This window comes from Saccopteryx bilineata, chromosome X (assembly GCF_036850765.1).
Source record: "Saccopteryx bilineata isolate mSacBil1 chromosome X, mSacBil1_pri_phased_curated, whole genome shotgun sequence".
NCBI classification, from domain to species: Eukaryota; Metazoa; Chordata; class Mammalia; order Chiroptera; family Emballonuridae; genus Saccopteryx; species Saccopteryx bilineata.
Window position 1 is genome coordinate 15,935,451 of NC_089502.1, and position 21,302 is coordinate 15,956,752.

Genomic DNA, 21,302 nt, shown 5'->3' on the forward strand with positions numbered 1-21,302 from the left:
TAGCTACTGTAAACAATGCTGCCATAAACATGGGGGTGCATTTCTCCTTTTGAATCAGTGATGTGGTGTTCTTGGGATAACTGTGTGAACTGAGGAGCAGAACAGAGACAGAGGCGGGGTCAAAGGGTCCAGAGGGAAAGCGGACAGAGGGAAAGGGGATGAGAGGATGGGATGAGAGCGGAAAAGCAAAACCAGGGGGAGGGTGTTGCAGGGAGGGGGGCAATGGAGATGTGGTAGGGAACACGGGGGAGTGGGGGAGGTATTCAGGGGGACACCAGAATCTATGTACACCCAATAAATTAAAACAAAATTTAAAAAAATTGACTCCAATTGACAGACCCCTCCTGTATTACTTTACATGCACTCTAACAGAACTAACCTTTCCTCTGATAGCAAATCTAGTTTTTCTACCTTAATAAATCTGCTCCTCCTCCCAAAGCCTCTCTTCTTTTTGTCCCCATCCATAAGTGGCAAACCCTTCCGCTTCCCGTTCTGTGGTTCCTCAACACGTGTATTCTCTGCTCGGCCCCACTATTCAAAGCCTCCTTGGACTGAACACTCACTCGTGTTTCATGATGTTCAGTGGAGGGAGGCTCTGATTTGGGACCACAAAACTCATCCGCGCACAGATGTCCTTATAGTCTTGATTCCTTCTCTCAAAGTCCTCCACGTGGGCAGCCAGGTGGGAATTGACAATGCAAAATGTAGTGTTGTGGAATACAAATCTCACCGCTACCCCACCTTTGTTTCCCTGTTGGCAAGAATTATTATTCACAGTTAGTACAAAGACACAAATAGCAGCTGAACCACGCACGGACAGAAATAATCAGCAAACTGATTTCCAAAGGAACTCACCATTTTTCCCATGATTCCAGTTCCAACCGTTTCTGTTGCAACATCACGGATATGTTGCCACTGATCTTTTCTGGCAAATATCAGGAGCATCATTCCAACCAGGCGAACTAGTTGAACCTATGAGATCCGGGGAGTGAGACAAGGTTCATGTCAATAGCACTCTTTTTAGATAACACATATCTAACTTCCCACAACTTATTTTTCACCAAGAACGTATAAGAATTGCTCAAATATGAATCCACTAATTTCCCAGTAGACTCCATAAAGAGGAAACAGAATTTCTCTGGGGAGCTCTAATCTGGTTCTATTAAGTCTTCAGGACAGCGAGTACACTCGGCTCTAGTGCCATTACTTTCATCCCGTTTTTGACCTATCAAATAGTTTGGAAAAAAACCTCTGTCCAAGCTTGTTCCTTTTGTTTTCCTTCCTTGTCTCCGGTTTCCAATTTCCTAAGAAATGAACATTTACAAAATAGCAATACTTTGTACTTTGATTACCTTAAGTCTGTGAACTAGAGCTAGACATACGTCTGAAATATGTATTAGCCGGGGACCTATATAAAAAATAACATCAACAGGATTTTTATTACCTACATCAGCTTTCAGAGGCTACAGATAAAAATTATTCAGGCAGGCCCTGGCCGGTTGGCTCAGTGGTAGAGCGTCGGCCTGGCGTGCAGAAGTCCCGGGTTCGATTCCCGGCCAGGGCACACAGGAGAAGCACCCATCTGCTTCTCTACCCCTCCCCCTCTCCTTCCTCTCTGTTTCTCTCTTCCCCTCCTGCAGCCAAGGCTCCACTGGAGCAAAGATGGCCCGGGTGCTGGGGATGGCTCCTTGGCCTCTGCCCCAGGTGCTAGAGTGGCTCTGGTTGCAACAGAGCGATGCCCCGGAGGGGCAGAGCATCGCCCCCTGGTGGGTGTGCCGGGTGGATCCCGGTCGGGCACATGCGGGAGTCTGTCTGACTGTCTCTCCCCGTTTCCAGCTTCAGAAAAATACAAAAAAAAAAAATTATTCAGGCAGATGATTCCTATTAAAGGTCTTAGCATGGCAGCCCTGCAATTAAAATAACTCTTCTGGTAGCCTCTACCTTGTGCCTTCCAAAGACCAATAAATTGGCACACCTTGTTAAAGTCAAATGAACTTTTGACTTAAAACCAACTTTAGAACTCATTTAAATTCCGCACCACTTTTATTCTTGTTCTTGTTCCAAAACATATCGTGTGCACCTGCATCCTTGAAACTGCTTTTCTGTAAATCATCATTTCTGACCATGCCAATGAACAATCTCAATTTTAAACTCTTACTGCATAAATCAGTGACCTGGTATGTAATTCTTGTTATAAGAACAGAATTCTTTTTTTTCTCCTGAAAGCTGCCTGAGGAATGAAAATGTAGGATCAGAAGGTTTGGAGAATTTTTTTTCCCCAGGAAATAGGTGTAAAAAGGATTAGTTTACCCTATTCCAGTATTACACATGGGAAAAAGAATTCCACTAAACCAGTCTTTTGGAACAAGATACATATAACAATAAAGTCTAGAAAAGATAATTAAATGTGACTTACCTTCTTATACTTGGCTTTGGAATGCAAAGCCCTTTCCACAGCCATGGACCACTCTTGCTCCTTCATAGATTCAAAGTAGAAAAAGGCTTCTGTGCTCAAGTCCAGCTCTTGGAATCTGAGAGGCAAGACAATGTGAAGTCTCTATGTATCCCATAATTACCTCTGACTACCTCCTGTCCCATTTGGTGACATTAGGTGATAAAGAAATTGGAGAGAAATTTTACAGAACTGCTCTGTTGACCCAGGTGATCAGTAAGGACAAGTAGCTTTCTTTTCGAAAGACTGCGTACAAGTATGCAGCCAGGCTATAAAAGATGTAAACAAACAAACAAAAAACTTCCACAAGGGGTAACAGTAGAGTTTTGCTCATATATCCTAGGAACAGTCACTGTTAGAATTGACCCTATGTCTCAGTTTCTGTGAAGAACATACTTTTCTACATGTACTGCGAGGACCAGGTGCTTCCTTACACCATTTTAGGTATCTATTCCTTTCTGATCTCAAAACTTGGACCCACAAGTTAACTCTCACTTATAGTCTACAGAAGATTTTTACCAAATAGATTTTTTTTTAAATGAAGGCAAAATGTTATGTAAACTAACACCGAACACACAGCCCAAAGGAAATTCCAGACGTATCCTTTACCCAATGCAGTAGATATCAGGAGGATTCGGATCACAGTTCAGCCAAGGTTCTAACCCACTATCCGGAGACTGGCCATTCACGTTCCAAGTTCCAACAAAAAACCTAATAAATAATACCAAAAAGATAACGTAAAAACAAAGGTCAAGAATAAACCAATGGAAGTTTTTCATCATCCCATACAAAGGGATATTCACAATAAGCCAACCAAGTTTCTTAAATGTTTTGCCACACACATAAGAAAAACTGCCTGCATATAAAACACTTAAAGGCAGTGAGCTTATTCTAAGTTTTACATTATATGAGCCTACAGAAAGGACCGAAGTCTCTATTTTAAAAAAACACAATTAATTATTCTACCATATTTCCTTTCAATTAAACTCCATCCAAACTCACAGTTGAAGGGAGAGCTTGTGGATGGGAAAGAGGTATCTTCATGCTGTAAGTGTGTCTAATATGGGTAACTGTTCTGTAAGGGGCTGTAGTTGAATCCAAACACTGACAAGGACATCTGTGTAGGAAATTCTATTGAGGCAGATATAGTTTTAAGGGGGAAAACAGAAGGGAAAACTCCGATTGTCTGAACTGTTTACACACAAATATAAGCATCGTGATGAATATAGGAACTGGAGGTTTTAGCATAGGGATCTAGTTATGACTGCACTAGAATAAATTAGGCGCAATGGGATAGCAGATGGGCCTGGCATCTTGAAATAGAAGGGTACGTGCTATTCCCAAATAGCAAAGAAAAGTGTCACTGCTTTGTGCACTGAGATAAAGGCCAGGCCAGGCCAGGCCACGCACACAGCACGCCACGCGCCACATATCCTTATCTCCCAGGAAGGAAGGTAGCAACAAGTAAAGATACACAGAAGCTGTAGCGCAGATCAAAGACTCCAAGCTAGACCTCCCCATCAAGAGGCTGAGGTGAAGCTTTCTTAGTTAACTTTCAAAGCAAGCAGGTTAAGATCGAGTGGTTACAGTGGACTTTAAGTTTCCAATATTGGTCGGAACAATTCAGCAGGCCAGAAAGATAAGCACACTTGCTTAGGGACTGTGCTAGGGAACAAATCTATAGAACAGTGATTTCCAACCTTTTCCACCTCACGATACAGGTTAACTAATTACTAAATTCTGCCAATCTGACAAAAAAAATAATAGGTATAATTTTGATTCATTTACACTAGATGGCTATTGTGCTGGCTGTTGTCATTTGTTTATTTGACAATATAAGGGGAAAAAGGTCAGTGCCCCCTACTAAACAGTCAGACTTTACATGTGAGTCTGATCCGGTTTCCTAAGAGCGGACAGAAATATTAGTAAAGACTGCATCGTCAAAAACAGAACAAAATAAAACAAAGCCAAAATCAAAAACAACAACAACCAAAACGCCTGACCAGGCAGTGATGCAGTCAATAATAGAGCATCAGACTGGGACGCAGAGGACCCAGGTTCGAAACCCTGAGGTTGCTGGCTTGAGCACGGCTCATCCAGCTTGAGCACGGGGTCACTGGCTTGAGCGTGAAATCATAGACGTGACTCCATGGTCCCTGGCTTGAGTCCCAGGTTGCTGGCGTGAACAAAGGGTCACTTGTTGTAGCCCCCAGTCAAGGCATATATAAGAAAGGAGTCAATGAACAAGTAAGGAGTCACAATGAAGAATTGATGCTTCTCATCTCTCTCCCTTCCTGTCTTTCTGTCCCTATCTGTCCCTCTCTCTCTGTCTCTGTCACACAAGAAAAAGACTGAATCATTAGTAGTTAGAAAATCCAAGGGAAATTTAAAAATTGATAACATCTGCATTATTTTGGATAGAGACAGGGGCTTGAATGAATCGAACATTCCTTTTCACTATGCTTTGATTCTTAATTAAGCTCATTAAACTACTAGCTTAAGGATCAAAAGGCCATTTTCTGCTGTACTTCAGGAGTAAAGAGAAACCAACCTGAAAGTCTGAATGTTGACATACTCCTTCTCTCGCTTTGCCAGAATATGTTTGATGAGGCCCTCCCGCTGCCCTGACTGGGTGTTCGGTACAAAGAGCTTCCGCATGGTGTTGGTCACTTTGGGCTGCTCCTTGTTAGAAGCTTCTTTGTCACGTGGAAGCCTAAGAAATATATGAGAGATTCAAAGTGAAATTGCCTAAAATAGAAAAGTCTTCTACATGGGAAGTATATTTTGACATAGGCCTTACATTCTGTTCACTGAAGGGGGTGGCGGGGGGGGTTCCCGGTGAGTCCCCATAGGCTGGTTTTGTGAATTTATTTTCTTGTCCAAATTCATAGATGAAAAATTATCCTCAAATCCAAGAAGACCTAAAGGACACAGAACCCAGCATCAAAGGGTGGGCCGGTTATCCTATCCAGGATAAACAGGGCTCTGCTTTGATCAGTGGGTTCAATTTGATCACTACTTGCTCAATGGCAAATTCCAAACAAAAAGGCAGTGTTAACTTAGACTGGGGGAAGAAGCACGAATGTCCCTGAAGCACTAACATATTAACTATAACAACAGTAAGTTATATTAAATAATGAGCACTAACATTTATTGAAGACTTAACACAGTGCCTGATTGATAACAAAGGATTATATCATTATCTCAATCATCACAAAGACCCCTTGAGGTCAGTGCTATTAACAATTTTCCCATGTTACAGAAAAGGAAATGGGCCTCGGAGTTATTGAGTAACTCGATCAAGGTCATCTAACTAGTAAATTGTAGAATTTGGGATTCAGACCAAGGAAGAGCGGCCTTGGAACCTACACTTATTATTTAAGCACAGTGCTGAGCTGGCTCTGGAAGAGCTAATGTGCCGCAGCAAGGATCGGAGCACACGCTGCTCAGTGGGCATGGCCTGCACAGAATCACTTCACAGCGGATGCCTGACACCGACAGTAATCTACTATATATTATCTGTCCAAAGAAAATCTACTCACTCCACAATGATCAAAGCAACCAAGGGAAAAAAGAATGTTTTCAGTACCTGGAAAAGCAGAAGGTTTGTCCTTGCTGTCTACTTTCTGGTACCAGCTGGACGAGTCCTTTTGTTCTGGAACAAGAAGTTGTGAGTGCGCTGAAGAGATAAGGGTTATGGTCAGAAACTGAGGAGCCCTTCACCGAGTGAAGTTTACCATAACCAGAGGCCACTCACTCAGCACTCCTCCAAGGCAGGGGCCAGCAGCATTCTTGGATGTAAAGGACAAGGCTAAAAAAATGAGGGCATCTTGGGGACCATCCGGGGGCAGAAGGCAGTACATGTCACTGCACCGAAGATACTGGAAACTGGCTCCGTGTCCTTAACGCTGAATAGAGTGTTCCCTGACCCGCCACTGGGTTCATTCCTGAATTTTAAAAAATCATCTATCAAGGCCCAGGGTGTGTGTAGGGGTGGTGAAATCCTTTGTTCAGGGCTACCTGCCCCTGTATCTGCAGGCCAGAAATTTCCCTCCCTTTAAAATAGTAGAAAGAAAACTGCTGCGTGTTGAGTTACCTTCCTGAGCAGCAAGGATCTCCGACAGGAACCTCAAGCAGCGTCCCTCATCAGGGATTTCAAAGCGGCGCTCTCTGGCCCAGTCCCCCTGAACCCGAATCTTGCAGCCACCTAAGAATAATTGAAATCCATACACACATAGCTATGGAATATAGCGTTTCATTGGGGTCACAGTCTCAATTTCCCAGCTTAATGGTGGAGGGTCCAGATCACAGAGATTCCAGATCTCTTATGTAGGAAGCACGTCTACAAGGTTAAGGGACTCAGTGTGGCGGCTGCGGTGGCAGCGGAGGCAGTGCAGGGTAATGCGGGGTGGGGGCAATGCAGGCGGGAGAGTCTAAGGAGCCGGTGAACCAGGTCCCTGAGCAGCCCCATACAGTGATATGACACACACTGAAATCATAGTTTCCTACGTTCCGATTTCTCCCTCAGGTGTCAATGCAGAGACCTCTAAATTCTGCAAAAGATGAATCCCCCAACCACCCTCCTCTCATCCTCTACTTGGAAATTCCTACCATTTCCAATCCAGATCATTCAGCAAGAGTAGCTGAGGTGTGAAGAAAGCAAAGGAAGGAAGATGGTTGTTCCTAGGTACAGAGTGTACCCAGGCAATCCAATTTACAAACTAATTAAAAAGAAAAGAATAATGGAATCGGTTTGAATTACTCTGAAAAGAAGCATCTATGTTTCATTCTTAGTGAAAATGTAGGACTTGAATAAACTTACAAAAGCAATATAATGACCAATTGCAAAATAGTGTGATCACAAGCAAAGTTACCTAAGACGTTGGTGATCTAGGAAACTTAGGTGTTTTTTTTTTATTTTAACTGATTTATTATACATACTGCTTTCTCCCAGCCTGGAAACTCTAAGCTCCTGAGTGCAAGAGGCAGAAGCAGACACAGGTTCTCATCACAGCACTCCTGCGGCCTCCCAGGGCCTCCTGCAACTGAGCACTGGCTTTCCAGAACGCACAACCCTCAAAGCTAAGACCGTGAACATCCCAGGCACACAGGGATGCCTGGTCACTTTACTGGCGACAATGACACGATGACACATTGGACAGAAGGCATTCAGTAAACAACTGTTTAACTGGAGTCTTGTATATAACAAAGAGATGAGAAGATGAAATGAAAATCCTAGTTTCTTATGGTGGAAATCTACTGCAGAACCTTTGACTCTTTTTTTTTCCTTTGTATTTCCGTAAGTTTCTATCCCCATAGACTTAATGATCGGGAAAGAAAAGAGATAAAAAATAGAGAAAGAAATGAAAAAGAAGACATCCAAGTGGGTCAGAAATAATAAAATTAATGACAGCGCCACTTTAAGGAGGAGGAAAAAAAGGAGGCATGAATAACAACAGCCAATTAAGAGCAGCCTTGAGATACAGAGAAAAACTCCTTCAGGACACAAGTAATCCTTTCTCAGATAATTTATATTAAAAGCAGAAAAAAAAGAGAGAGAAGTTTCAATCTGATAGAAACTTAGAACAAGAACACATAGTCTCTCCCGTAATCCTTGAAAGACATAGTTTAGCACATATAAAAAATAATTAGCCTATTTAATGGGCAGAAGATTCCAGAAATTGCTTACAAAATAACACTAGATGTTCTCTCACCATGTTGCAAGGGAAAGAGGACAAACTACCCCACAACCCTGCCTTTTACTTGGCTCCATTCCCAAGCACTCTAGCCTCTGTGATCAGTAAACACTACTAGAGCCTCAACTTCTCTGAACATTCCCTGTGACTCTCAGAGCTTTCTGACTACGGCTGCATCAGAATTACCAGAAGCATTTTTACAAAATACGACACTTGGGCCTCATCCCAGGCTAATAACACAGAATCTCTGGGGGTGAAGCCCAGGCAGTGGTAGCTTTTAAATTACTCTAGAGTGACTCTACACCCATCCAGATTGAAAATCAGTCACCTGCAAACTGGCTGGTCCCCGAGAGCGGCACTCCTTGCATAGCCCTCTGTAACGGAGGCCGTCTGTCCTCTCGCATGCCCTATGTAATTTTAGATCGGTGTCCTTATTTGTCCTAACACCATCTCCAAGCCATTCATTCTTTCCCTCACATGAAAAACCCTGTCTCCTTTGAGGCTCAACCATTGGGCGATATGAGCTTCTTCCCTTCCTTCCTCCATGAGATTATTTCCCATCTTCCCAGACACTTCTGAATCCAGGGTTCAATATCTGACTCATAAGACTGCCTCACCACTCGAACACCTGCCTTAATTTTGGGTCCCTTCAAAACCAACACAGAAAACCCAGCTGATGCCTTCAACTTCCTTCTCCAGTGACCTGAGGTCGTCCACCTCAGCACCCTATTCCCTCAGTGCCCACTGGCACGCCTTCAGTTATACCCCAGCCCTTTCCATCATAGAAACACCATCACCGCGTAAATCTCTAATTCAAATACCCCACTCTGACCTGTTATTCCTTCTAGCTTACTTGCTTATCCGGGAACCTCTGGTTGATTCATCCCTCTAGTCTCTCAGCCTCCACTCACTCACGCCCTTCTGCTTTCGCTTCCTTTTTTACCAAACAAATGTCATCATTATGCTCTGTTCCAAAAGCCCAGAACTGCCTTACCATTTTGTTCTTCCACAGCACCTGGCAGCTAACATCTATCCCTCAGAAATTCAACTAACTCCTCTTTACTTTATATGTGAACAACCAGAGGGAGACACACACACACACCCCATTATACACTGACTGCTTACCTCAACTGAGCACTCCACGATAGGGAGCAATCTAAGTTTCCATAACCAACTGGTCTCCTACTACTATCTAGAACAACTGTTGCACATCTGTTCATTTATCCTCAATCTTTGCTCTCCACACACCCCTCTTCTCATGCCCCCTCATTCCAAGCTAATTGGTTCACCTCAGACTTCGGAGAAAAAGGAAACCATCACATGCTAACCGACCTGGTTATTTGTACTCATCTCTTTAACCTTCTGACACAAGGAAGAAAAGTACTCCTCTCAAATGCCACCTTTTCTTTGACTTATAACTCCTCCAATTCTCACAAGAATTTTTCCCTCAGAACAATTCCTAGACATCTCCCCCCGATATTTTTAACCTGTCCCTTTCATAACCTATTTCCCATCAGCATTAACCCATTTATGCTGGGTCTTTCTCTCTCTAAAATCAATCAATATATTTTTTTAAGTAGAGTTCAATCCTAAAACTTTTTCTACATCTATAATAGCAGTCATTGGACTTACTGTGATGATGGGCATGTTCCATAACTATGCTGTGCAATATGGTCATCAATGACCACACGTGGCTAATGAGCACTTGAAATGTGACCAGTGTGACTGAAGAACTGAATTTCTAATTTAACTTTAATTAATTTAAATGTGCACACGTAACTAGTGTCTACTGTAGCTGACAGCACAGCTCTATACAATCATCATCTCTCTTGGTTCCCAATACCATGTATGTGTTAGTGACTCATACTTCTCTTCTGAGCTTTGGATGCATATATATTTTTCTAACAAACTTAGGGTTCCCCTCCTGTAACATATTGTGAGCTCTAAAGTTTACGTATGAAGCCCAAGAAATCAACATAAAATTTGGTTTCAGCACAAATATTATTAAATGGGCAGAGATAACATGATTTTATTCAGGTGGTTACTTACTTATTTCCCCTCTAGGATCTAGTAACTTGAACTCTGGACAGAGCAACACATAGCTAATTCTTATGCAACAGAGACCAACAAAACAATGCCACAGACTAGGTGTTTACAGGAGAAAAGGCACAGTTCAGTATAACTTTTCAGCTTTGGATGAAATACGTATTTCACCAGGAACAGGATATTTCAGAATCTTCAGCAGCAACGTCAGTCACTGCTAAACTACCTTTGCTCAAATTTTGCTTTTTAATATTCTTTTTGCTTTATTTCTAAGCACAAGAAGACATAGCTTTTAAGTTATTTGCTCTCTTGTAAACCTACAGTAGGAGCCAGTGGCTGAGTTTACTTAGCTTTTCAGGATCAGCCCTTCAGATTTCAAAAATGCATGATCAAACGAAAGAATAATAAAATCTAAACCAGAAAAAGCTCAACTAATGTTCAATGCAAGTTAATGGTGCCAAAGACAGGAACGGTGTGTAAACAAAAGTGTGTATAATCCACAGCCCCAAGCTGAGAGTCACGCCCCACTCATCCAAGGACTCAACCAAGAGATAAGGCAACCAGTTGGATTCAGACTCACATGGCCCAAGCTCTTTCCCACAGTCACCACAGAGTGCATGTTTCCTCCTCCCCATTACACAGCACAATCAGAAAAGCAAAGAAAAGGTAAAAGTCAATGATTTGCTTCAACCAGATACAAATGAAAGAATGAAGACAGTGAGAAGATGTTCCAATAAAGGGATGTGTTGAGGAGATGGGGCTTAAATAAAAGCCCAAAATTATTTTAAGGAAAAAAGGTACACCTGCTACAAGAGGGGTTCAATGGCCTCCCAAAATAATATAACAAATAAAGACAATCATTATGACTTAACATGCAAAAATAATAAACAGGTTAAAAAAAGCTTAAAAACATAACAGCAGTTAAAAAAAACCCACTAATAAAACACACTCATAAGCCTTCTGAGCTTTAAACATTTTCTGGTCCTTCCTACAATGATCAATTCTATAGCAATGACAGCAACAGTACTGGTAGCTCAAAGAAGTTCAGCATTAGAAAAGCAGATCATATTTTCAACTTTAAAAAATATTCTTGACAGCCACCTGCTTTTTCTTATGCTTAGCCTAAATGTTTTTGGGAAGCAATGCTAATTTATTTGGCTGCCTGAAGAAAATAGAGAATACTGGATAAGATGGTAAGATAAAAACGTGCCAAAAAGGTGTCTTAAATATAGTGGGTATTTAAGTAAATGTTTGTTGAATGAAAATCAACTTCATTTAGAAAGATACTCACTGTTTGAAGCTATATCAATCAAAAGATTTTCTTCTGCTTCTGAGGGAAAAGAAGAAAGAACATGATCAGGGAAGAAACCTGTCATCACAACCAAAGAAGTATATACCTAACTAAATAACTGCCTCTCTCAATCACCACTCCTAGGTCTTAGGAAACATTTTTTAAAAATCCTTTGCTCTTTTGTTTAGCATTTTAAAAAAGTATAATAGCACTAGGGGTAAAGATTATGAGCAATTTAACTAAAGGAGAAATGAATTAAACAAAAAACTGAATGGGATGCCTCAAAGCAAATCAAGGAATTACAATAGTAGGAAACATAACCTGTTAGTTCAAGTGAAGATGAGTTTAAATACCCCCAACTATAACATACAAATTTCATATAATCTGCATCATTTAGATAATTCTTATAAAAATCCAAGGAAGTGACACCAAAACCCAGAGTTAAATTACTTCCTTAACTCAGATCTAGTGTCTAAAAATTTACCAGTGACTATTATCTCCGCCTCTGCCCCATACAGGAACAGAGAATACCCAGTTCTTTACCTTCGGCTGCAGCTAATACCTGTGGGTCCAAGTATAAATTGGGACACAAGTCAGTATAAATTGGGACAGAACAGTCTCCAAGTTCAGAGTTCTCTTTTCTCTCCATGGCTCTCCTTGACTTCCTTCCTTCCCTTTAGTTTCTAGACCCAAGCCATCTCTTCCTCTCTGACATCCCTGGTTTTAGCCAACAGCACCTGCCAGATCTTCCTGGCTGGTTGCAATCTGGGTACTGGCTCCTTGGAATTAGGTGGGGTCTGCTATAGCCAGATGGAGTAACCTCGGCCTTTTCTCATCCCTCACAAGCACGGATTATGCACTTGGCTCCATTATTTAGGCACGACAGAAACTACTGGAAAGGGATTAAACTGCCTAGCATTAGAAAACAGTTTCAGTACTCCCATGATGCAATCTCATGATATAGCATGATGGGGCAAGGAGCAAGGCATCAGGACATAGCTACTACATGTTTACCATTGGTTTTCAGTAATGTTAATGTCTTCAAACCTGAGTCTTAATAGACTTTGCAGAATAGAGGTGCAGGTCAGGAAACAGAAAAGCTATGAAAATTCAAGGGAACCATTCCTTTGGTTACGGGACACTACCGTGTGTGTGCACACATATTTACCTAGATTCCAATCTAACACTGACATCTCTTTCTTATTAAAAGCAATACTAAGAGAAACAGGGCATGAGACTCTAGAAGTAGTACAAAAAGGTAGAGTTAATAGGATACTAATCTAAAGCGTGTTCTTTGGCTTTTCTCCTCCTCAGAGGGCTGGGGATGTAACATAGGGTGCTATACCATGAAGAGTGAAGTGAGGAAAGCAAGTAGTATGGCATGCAAGTGCCTTGTTCAACGTCTCTCTTGGGGGCCCAGCTGAATAGCTATGACTTCATTCTTCTATACAATGTGGATACCATTCATTGCAGGTATTTCTAATTCTTAATACATGTTGTCTTAAAAAGTCATACCCACTTAGTATTTCTACTTACAAGAATAAATCTTAAGGAAATAAGATATACACTCATTTCACTTATGTAAAGAGATGCTCATCACATTACTATTTTTTATTAGTTTTTAAGATTTTATTTATTGATTTTAGAGAGGGGGGAGGAGTGGGAAGCATCAATTTGTAGTAGTTGCTTCTTGTGTGTGCCTTGACCGGGCAAGCCTAGAGTTTCGAACCAGCGACCTCAGCATTCCAGGCCAAATACTCTATCCATTGTGCCACCACAGGTCGGGCCACATTACTATTTATACCAGTGGAAATAACCCAAATGTCAAACACGAGAAGATAATTACATTATGGGCCATTCATTAAACAGAATAGTATACAGCAAATGATGACACAGAAATGTACTCATAATATGATGGCATGAAGAAAAGACAAAAAACTATATATAATTTAAGTCCCACCCACTCTAAAAGTTACATGTGTAGAACAAGGGAAAATTTTAGGTGTTTATCTCTAATGGATGAAAATTTGCTTTGCTTTATACTTTTATGCTCTTTCCAAAATTTTTATAGTGTGTATATATAACTCTTGTGATTAAAGAAAAAAAAGTTCAATATAGTGTAAGAAGGACTCCATGCAAGGCAGAATTCAAGTTTTCCAAGAAGCTAGCTATACCTGACACAATTCTTCTATCTGATGAAGCCAACAGACCCACTGCAAACATAATGCATTTGTTCTCTAGTAATCAATTTCCTTTGGAGAGCAATGTGAGATGACAGAAGCAACACCTCCCACGCAAACCTCCCAATTATTTTATTCTCATTGTAGCAGATGAAACAACAGATGTTCTGTTCTTTGTCCCTAAATGTGAGGGCAGGAAGCCAAATATATCCTCCCCTGAGTCCATTTTCTTATGATTCACAAATGCCAAGTTTTGAGAATCAGCACAATTGAGTATAAAGTATTACAATCTCTCAAGGCATATTGCCAAGTTTTTTAATTCAAATAGCAAGGGGATAAAGTGCTGAATGTGTGTGAATCCAAGCAACCTTGATACTTTACAATGAGCAGTGTGTCAGTTAAACCCAAGAGTGTCATTTAAATCTACCTATGGGTCTGTTAGCATAAAAGACTACCCACAGTCCTGGCCAGATAGCTCAGTTGCTTAGAGCATCGTCCTGAAGCACAGAGGTTGCTGGTTCGATCTCTGGTCAGGGCACATACTCTCTTTCTCTCTCTCACTAAAATTCAATAAACAAACATTAAGAAAAGGTCTACCTATATAGGTAACATTTGTAACCCCCAGCCAGGGAAGCAGGTGAGGGAAAAAAAATCCATATATATATATATATATATATCAATGTGTGTGTGTGTGTGTGTGTGTGTATATAAACACACACTCACACATATATATATATTTTTCCAGTATAACCCACCATCTCTCTTAGACAAAGCATTTATCATCTTTTTAATGGTAGATTTATGCAGAGAATGTTTCATTTTACATACAATGAAAAATTTAAATATGTATGGTATTACACAAGGCAATTATGACCATGGAAAAATATTATAAAACTAGCTAAGCAATTAAAGCTAGTACCTTGAACACATCTAAAGTGGCTATTTATAGGAATGATATCTTGAACATGTTGTTCCTTCACGTGCAACTGGATTATTAACCTAGGAAACAGAAGAATGCATGAACGAATAGCCACTGAAAAATTCAAACATTTAACAACAAAATACACTGCTGTGTTGTTACACAAATCTAGCCTGTACTGATCAGGCTTGCTGTATCTTGTTCCCTGGATCTGAGCATCAAGACAGCTAGAAATTGCTCCAGGTCAAAAAGCACATTAGTGGTGATCAATATCTGAAGACCCACACTGTTCTACACCACAAAGAACATAGAATAGCCTACATCCTAAGAACAGCTTACAATCTTAAGAGCATGAATTACAGCACATACACCTTCAGAGTATGCATACCCGAGTGAAGAACTAATAATATCTAGATGTGAACTCCACGAGGGCAGGGGCTATGGCAGGGGTCCGCAAACTATGGCCCGCGGGCCGCATGCGGCCCCCTGAGGCCATTTAGCCGGCCCTGACACACTTCCGGAAGGGGCACCTCTTTCATTGGTGGTCAGTGAGAGGAGCATAGTTCCCATTGAAATACTGGTCAGTTTGTTGATTTAAATTTACTTGTTCTTTATTTTAAATATTGTATTTGTTCCCATTTTGTTTTTTTACTTTAAAATAAGATATGTGCAGTGTGCATAGGGATTTGTTCATAGTTTTTTTTATAGTCCGGCCCTCCAACGGTCTAAGGGACAGTGAACTGGCCCCCTGTGTAAAAAGTTTGGGGACCCCTGGGCTATGGCTCTCTTTTCACCATAGTACCTCCAGCACCTGGCAGTGACTGGAACATACTAATTGCTCAAGTTTGTTGAATGAATGAATTAGAAATATCATAAATTAGCTTTCCAACAGTATCCCCATGGCTTTTGCCAAAGAATGGTTCTATCTCTTCAAACAAGTATACAGGTTCAGAGGAGACTGAGAGGAGGTGCCCAGCTAGCTGGATCAATCAAAATAACCCCAGTGACCAACAAAGGAGCAGATGTCACCAGACTGCCTTTACATCCCTTGTGTTTTTACTCTGGTTTCCAACTTCCTGCTGGCAGTTATAGGTAAACATGACTGAAAACCCTCCCCCCCCCAAAATAAAAAATGAGAGATTTCTAAATTCCTATGTACTTCTAAAATATTACATTTTCATTCACGACTTATCTGAGATGGCCCAGAATCAAGGTATACTCTACTGGTGAGTGGCCATTCTGAACATAGCCATTTCCCCAAACCTAGCACTCTTCACGTGGTTCTTTTTGCCAGGACCATTCTTCCTGAGACTCATCTCAAATACTCCCTCCTGTGGGAAGCTGCCCCTTTGCTTGACCTGTAATAGGACACTTACATACAACATTGTAGTTATATTTATTTCCCAAACTGTTGGGAACTGCTTGAAAGCAAGGACCCTACCATATTCACATTGGTCTCCTGCCTCTAACATAGATATTGCTTGAGAAAACCAACTAGATTAAGCTATAAAGAGATGAATTTCCAAATATAACTGTTCAACTCCTGACATTAAGAATGTCATTGTTGGCCCTGGCCGGTTGGCTCAGTGGTAGAGTGTAGGCCTGGCGTGTGGAAGCCCCAGGTTCGATTCCCGGCCAGGGCACACAGGAGAGGCACCCATCTGCTTCTCCACCCCTCCCCCTCTCCTTCCTATCTCTCTCTTCCCCTCCCGCAGCCAAGGCTCCATTGGAGTAAAGTTGGCTCGGGCAATGAGGATGGCTCCATGGCCTCCACCTCAGGTGCTAGAATGGCTCCGACTGCAGAGGAACAACGGCCCAGAAGGGCCAAGCATCGCCCACTGGTGGGCATGCTGGGTGGATCCCAGTAGGGCGCATGCGGGAGTCTGTCTGCGTACCTCCCCCCCTTCTCACTTCAGAAAAAAAAAACTATAAAAATGCATTGTTTTCAAGGGTTTGGTTTCTATTTTGTCATCTTTGGGGGAGGTTGTTTTAGCTTTATGAATTTTTTTCAAATGTGTTAATTTTTAAGGAGATAACTGGGGAAAGAAACTGCTTAGACAGAACTAAGGGAAATAAACTATGGGAAAGAATGCTTTCTGCTGAGATCCTAATTTTCAGAGGTTTGTATTTTAAGATGACTAGGGGAATATGGGGTCCTTTCAACCTGCAAAGTTCATGAATTGAGTAGAAAGTCCTATAAACCCAGATGGAGACTAGAAACTAGATAAAGGCTGACAAAGAAAGGAACAAGGAAGAAGAACTTACTTTGAGGAAAATGAGCACATACAAATTTAATCTCCAAGTAACTAGACCAGAAATACTGTTAAACATTGCAGTAAAGTTTCAACTGGAATGTATTGTTTAAAACTATTATAAAACAGTCAACATGGATGGACCTTGAAAGCATTATGTTAAATAAAGTAAATTAGACAGAGCAAGACAAATATTGTATGATCTCAACAAAAACAAACAAAAAAGAAACTCATAGATAGAGAAGAAACTGGTGGTCCTCAGAGGAAAGGGGGTAGAAGGTGGGTAAAATGGGTGAAGGTGATCAAAAGATACAAAAATCCAGTTATAGAAGAGTAAGTCACGGGTACGTTACATCCTCGTTATTTTTTAAAAAGTTACAACTATGTGTGGTGATCATTCTCAACATACACAAATATTGAATAATTATGTTTTACACTCGAAACTAACATAATATTGTATGTCAATTATATTTCAGTAAAAAAAAATGCAACCCCTCTCACACACACACACACAAAAGCCCATCAAAAAACAAAGATAAACTGGGATTAAGTCATTCCCACAAATATTTATTGAATATCTATGTTCTACGTGTTAGTCACTAAATAAACTGTAGCAAGAAAGTAGGGCTAAGAATAATCATAAAAATGTTACCTAACCATTCTTTTCAGAACAGAATGATGAAAAATAATAGGCACATGGCAAAACAATGGGAATCAGAATTTGGTAGTTGTCAACAAACAGAATGGAATGACCGATTGTAACTGTGGATTCAGCATTATTTCTAGAAAATACTTAAGATTTGGTCAAGGAAGGTTAAAGATGAAACAAAATGCTGCATAATTCATTTTCCTTGAAAAAAAGTTAAGTGTTTGATTCTGTTTCCAAAAAACTTCAGTCTCTCTTGTAAATTTTTCATGGTCAATAGCAGTAACTACAGAACTAAAGATTAAAACAGGCTTCAAGTTCTAGGATAAACAGGCCAAAAGTAAAGACGTTCTGGACACCCAATTCAGAGGAGGAACCCAAGACATGAGACTTCCAAGATTATAGATGGTATGAAGTATTAGGTGTCTGTAATAAATGATTTCCAAAGAAACGCCTCAAACGATATAATCCTGAGATATGTTACATGGGTTTACATCTCAGTGAGGCTACACCCTAACTGTGAGCAAGTGACTTAACCTCTCTGTGCCTCAATTTATCTATTTATAAAAGGGGGATGATGATGAAAATATTACTATTTCACAGTACCATTCACTCACCTGAGGGTTAAATGAATTAATTCATGAAAAGTGCTTAGAAGAGAGCCTGGCACATATCAAGCCAGTGTTAGTAGTTGCTATGCCTCCATAACTTAAAACAGATATGGAACACAAGAGTTTGATTTTATGTGAGAAACATACAAATAGGAGAGCTACCACTGCAAGTTTAAAAGTTCTTCTTGGATAAGAGCTCAGATAGAGTGAGACATTTCTCTCAAGACCAGGTGCTCACTCCCTTATTAGCTGAATAGAGTTCCAAACCAATGGAACCAAGAAACCAGATCAGGGGCTGTGATGATCTCAATAATATAACTATTTAATTTAATCCTCATATATATATTTTTATACTAAGAGGAAACCAAGGCTCAAATTTACTCATTTGCCCAAAAGTGTCACAGCTCTCCAGCCTTTTCCAGCCTTTGCAAGTGGCAGTGGTGGTCCATTTTTCAATTCACATTTCTGTTAAATTGACTTTTATTAAATTTGCCTTCCTGAGTTTGATGAAATCTGGTAAAAACAGTATGAGATTCCTACATCAATAGAACTGACCAAGTAGGACACAGGGAAGAGCTACTTCATAGAACCAGCTGATGTCCAGTTAGCATGGCACAGAGTCTCAGAAAAGGGCCGGATGGGGCAGGAAGAAATTCTCACTGTATAATTAGACAGCAGCGATACAGACTGAGTCTGGACAATCTAAAAGTGGGGACTGAGAAAAATCGGTTTTAGGTGGAATCCAGTGTTGGGCAATGGCAGAATGTAAGCGATCAACAGTTTTTAAACTCTAATGTCAAGAAACCAGTGAAAAACGAAGGGAGGTGGCTTGAGCACACAAGATAGATAGGACTTATTAAGTGTAATGGTCACCACAGATACTTTCAAGACAAGGCATCAGTGGCAAGGGAGTGAGATCAGGAGCTACAGTGATAGCTTATCAAAATAATCTTTTGATCCATCAATCAACAGTATTTACTGAGTTCTTATGTGCAAGGCAGAATGGAAGGTAACACACTGATAACGTGCCAAATATCGTTTACATTTCTGCACATTTCAGTACTTTTTCTAACAGTCAGGTCAATAAATGAGGCAGTTACTGGACTACATGAAACCATTACTGAATTAATGAATATGCCTTCTAGCACGTGGACTAAGGGGTGGGGAGACTGCGGGAACCGTTGAACGGGGTTCAGAAAAGGCACTTCTGTCAAGGTTAACAATTAAGTGATTCTTCAGCACTTTTACTTTTTATAAACCACTTTCACATTTATTCTCAGTTCCAACGCCAAAGGCTATAAGGTAAGCAGTTCATGTTTTTATTTAACTGATGAAGGCATTAAGTTCCAGAAAGCCTTACTGACTTGCCCAATGTTACACAACACATGTCAGTTGCAGGAGCAGGAACTAAGAACTCGGGCTTCCTGCTTCCCCGCCCATTGAGTCCTTCCACTGAGGACACTGCCAGAAGCAATACAGCGGGTTGGATGTTGGGGACAAAGCCCCGTGGTTAGAGCACTCGCACTTCACACCTTCCCCTGAACCTGTTGCCCACGCGGCAGCAGTGGAAGAAGGGTAGGTGGCTTCTCGCGGTTTGGGGCTGGGCGGTAACAGCAGGGTCCCTTCCTTTGCGGGAATCAGGTAGTTACTTACTCATATTGCCCATTCCTCTGGGCTAGAGTCAGGGCACAGGGCTCCCGGAGAGGACCCTTCATTTCCACGCCCTCCACAGTATGCGGGCATCAGTCAAGGGTCTGCGCTAGAAGGCCAGCCCGGGCGGGGTGTCGTGGCGCGGGTGGAGGGAGGGCGCCGCCCCTCTGCCCGCCCGCCCCTGTGCCCGGGCACCGTCTCCTGCGCCGGCCCCCTCCCCCGTTAGGCTCGGCCTCTGGACCGGACCGCTCCCGCACCCAGCCTCCGCCGCGTCCCGCAGGAAACCCACTCCGAACACCCCCCGCCTGAGCGGCCTCCCCTCCCCCTTCTCTCTGGCGGATACTGCGAGAGGCTGAGCTCCGACAGGGAGCGGCGGCTCCATCCGGGCGGCCTTCGGGATCAGCCGGGCTGAGGGTTGCGGGCGGATCCGACGACACTGCCTCCCGCGTCCTCCCACCCACACGACACTGCCGCACGTTGTTTTAGGAAAGAGTCCGCGCTGCGCGCCGGGAGCCGGGAGCCGGGAGCCGGGAGGCAAGAGCCTGACCCCAAGAGAGAGCGGCACCTCGCGTCCCCGCCAGTTTTCCAGGCCGCCGTAGAGTCCGCCCCCTGTGGCCAAACTACGGAACTACAGCAAGAGACCCGACGGACCAGGGGCGTCTCCACCATGTCCAGCAAGGCGTACGTTTTAAATGCTGCCCGTGACACTAGAATTATTTTCGGGGCTCTGAAGATTGCCACAGAAACAAACAAAGTCATACCTATGTGAGAACTCAAAGAGGTTGGGCCAACAGGACCCGCATCATCCATTCAAAATGCCTCTATTACGGTTATAATGCATCGTGCTAGTTATCCCATATCTCGAACGTTCATTCTTCCCTTTCCTCTTATTTCTTCCACCTCCTAAATCGGAAGAATCCATAAAGCTCAGACCTTTGCAGCCGCTTTAGGTCACCTCTATGCAAGCAATGACCAAATATACATCCCTGGCCCTGACTCCTTGACTTATATACCCCATTGTTATCATAATACTGAATAACAAAACTAATTCATCATGATTTCACATAGCCACTCAGACTTGAAACTTCAAAGCCATATGCTTTCTTCCTCTCTCCTCATTTCTCTGTATCTAATCAGTCAACAAACCTTGTTAATATTTTCTTTGGGATTACTTTTAGATTTTGTGTTTTCTCTACATTCACACCACCATGACTTAATTGTAAACCCTGGAGATAGATATCTCCTTTGATCATTTTACTCTGTTGAAAGTTACAAGAATTTTATTCCTAGAGAAATGCTTCAATTATTATTCATTTGCTCAAAAATCTACAGTGGATTATATATCAAGACTGATTCTAAACCTATAGTAATTTAGACAGTGTGGTATAGAGATAGATAGACCAATGGAACAGAATACAAAGCTCCAATACAGGTCACACGTATATAGAAAGTTGAAATGCAGCATGTGATATTTGAAATTAGTGAGGAAAAAATGGATTATCTACTAAGTGGTATTAGGACTATTGATCACCCACATGGAAAATTATAAAATTAGATCCCTA

General features: G+C 41.7%; 1 protein-coding gene across 3 annotated transcripts in view; it reads right to left on the minus strand.

The window, feature by feature from the left end:
- OCRL (OCRL inositol polyphosphate-5-phosphatase) overlaps window positions 1–19,874 on the minus strand; it is a 54,979-nt gene extending 35,105 nt beyond the window's left edge. For 2 of the 3 annotated variants that reach the window (XM_066248838.1, XM_066248836.1), the window contains exons 1-11: window positions 19,744–19,874; window positions 14,582–14,661; window positions 11,483–11,521; window positions 6,549–6,659; window positions 6,042–6,131; window positions 5,253–5,373; window positions 5,004–5,165; window positions 3,062–3,163; window positions 2,417–2,531; window positions 856–972; window positions 564–751 (exon numbers count right to left, since the gene is read on the minus strand). In XM_066248838.1, the coding sequence (XP_066104935.1) occupies window positions 564–751; window positions 856–972; window positions 2,417–2,531; window positions 3,062–3,163; window positions 5,004–5,165; window positions 5,253–5,373; window positions 6,042–6,131; window positions 6,549–6,659; window positions 11,483–11,521; window positions 14,582–14,661; window positions 19,744–19,805 (1,187 nt within the window). In that variant the 5' untranslated portion in view covers window positions 19,806–19,874. The remainder of the gene's footprint in view (window positions 1–563; window positions 752–855; window positions 973–2,416; window positions 2,532–3,061; window positions 3,164–5,003; window positions 5,166–5,252; window positions 5,374–6,041; window positions 6,132–6,548; window positions 6,660–11,482; window positions 11,522–14,581; window positions 14,662–19,743) is intronic. The other variant, XM_066248837.1, reaches the window with a different exon arrangement.
- Window positions 19,875–21,302: the final 1,428 nt, after the last annotated feature.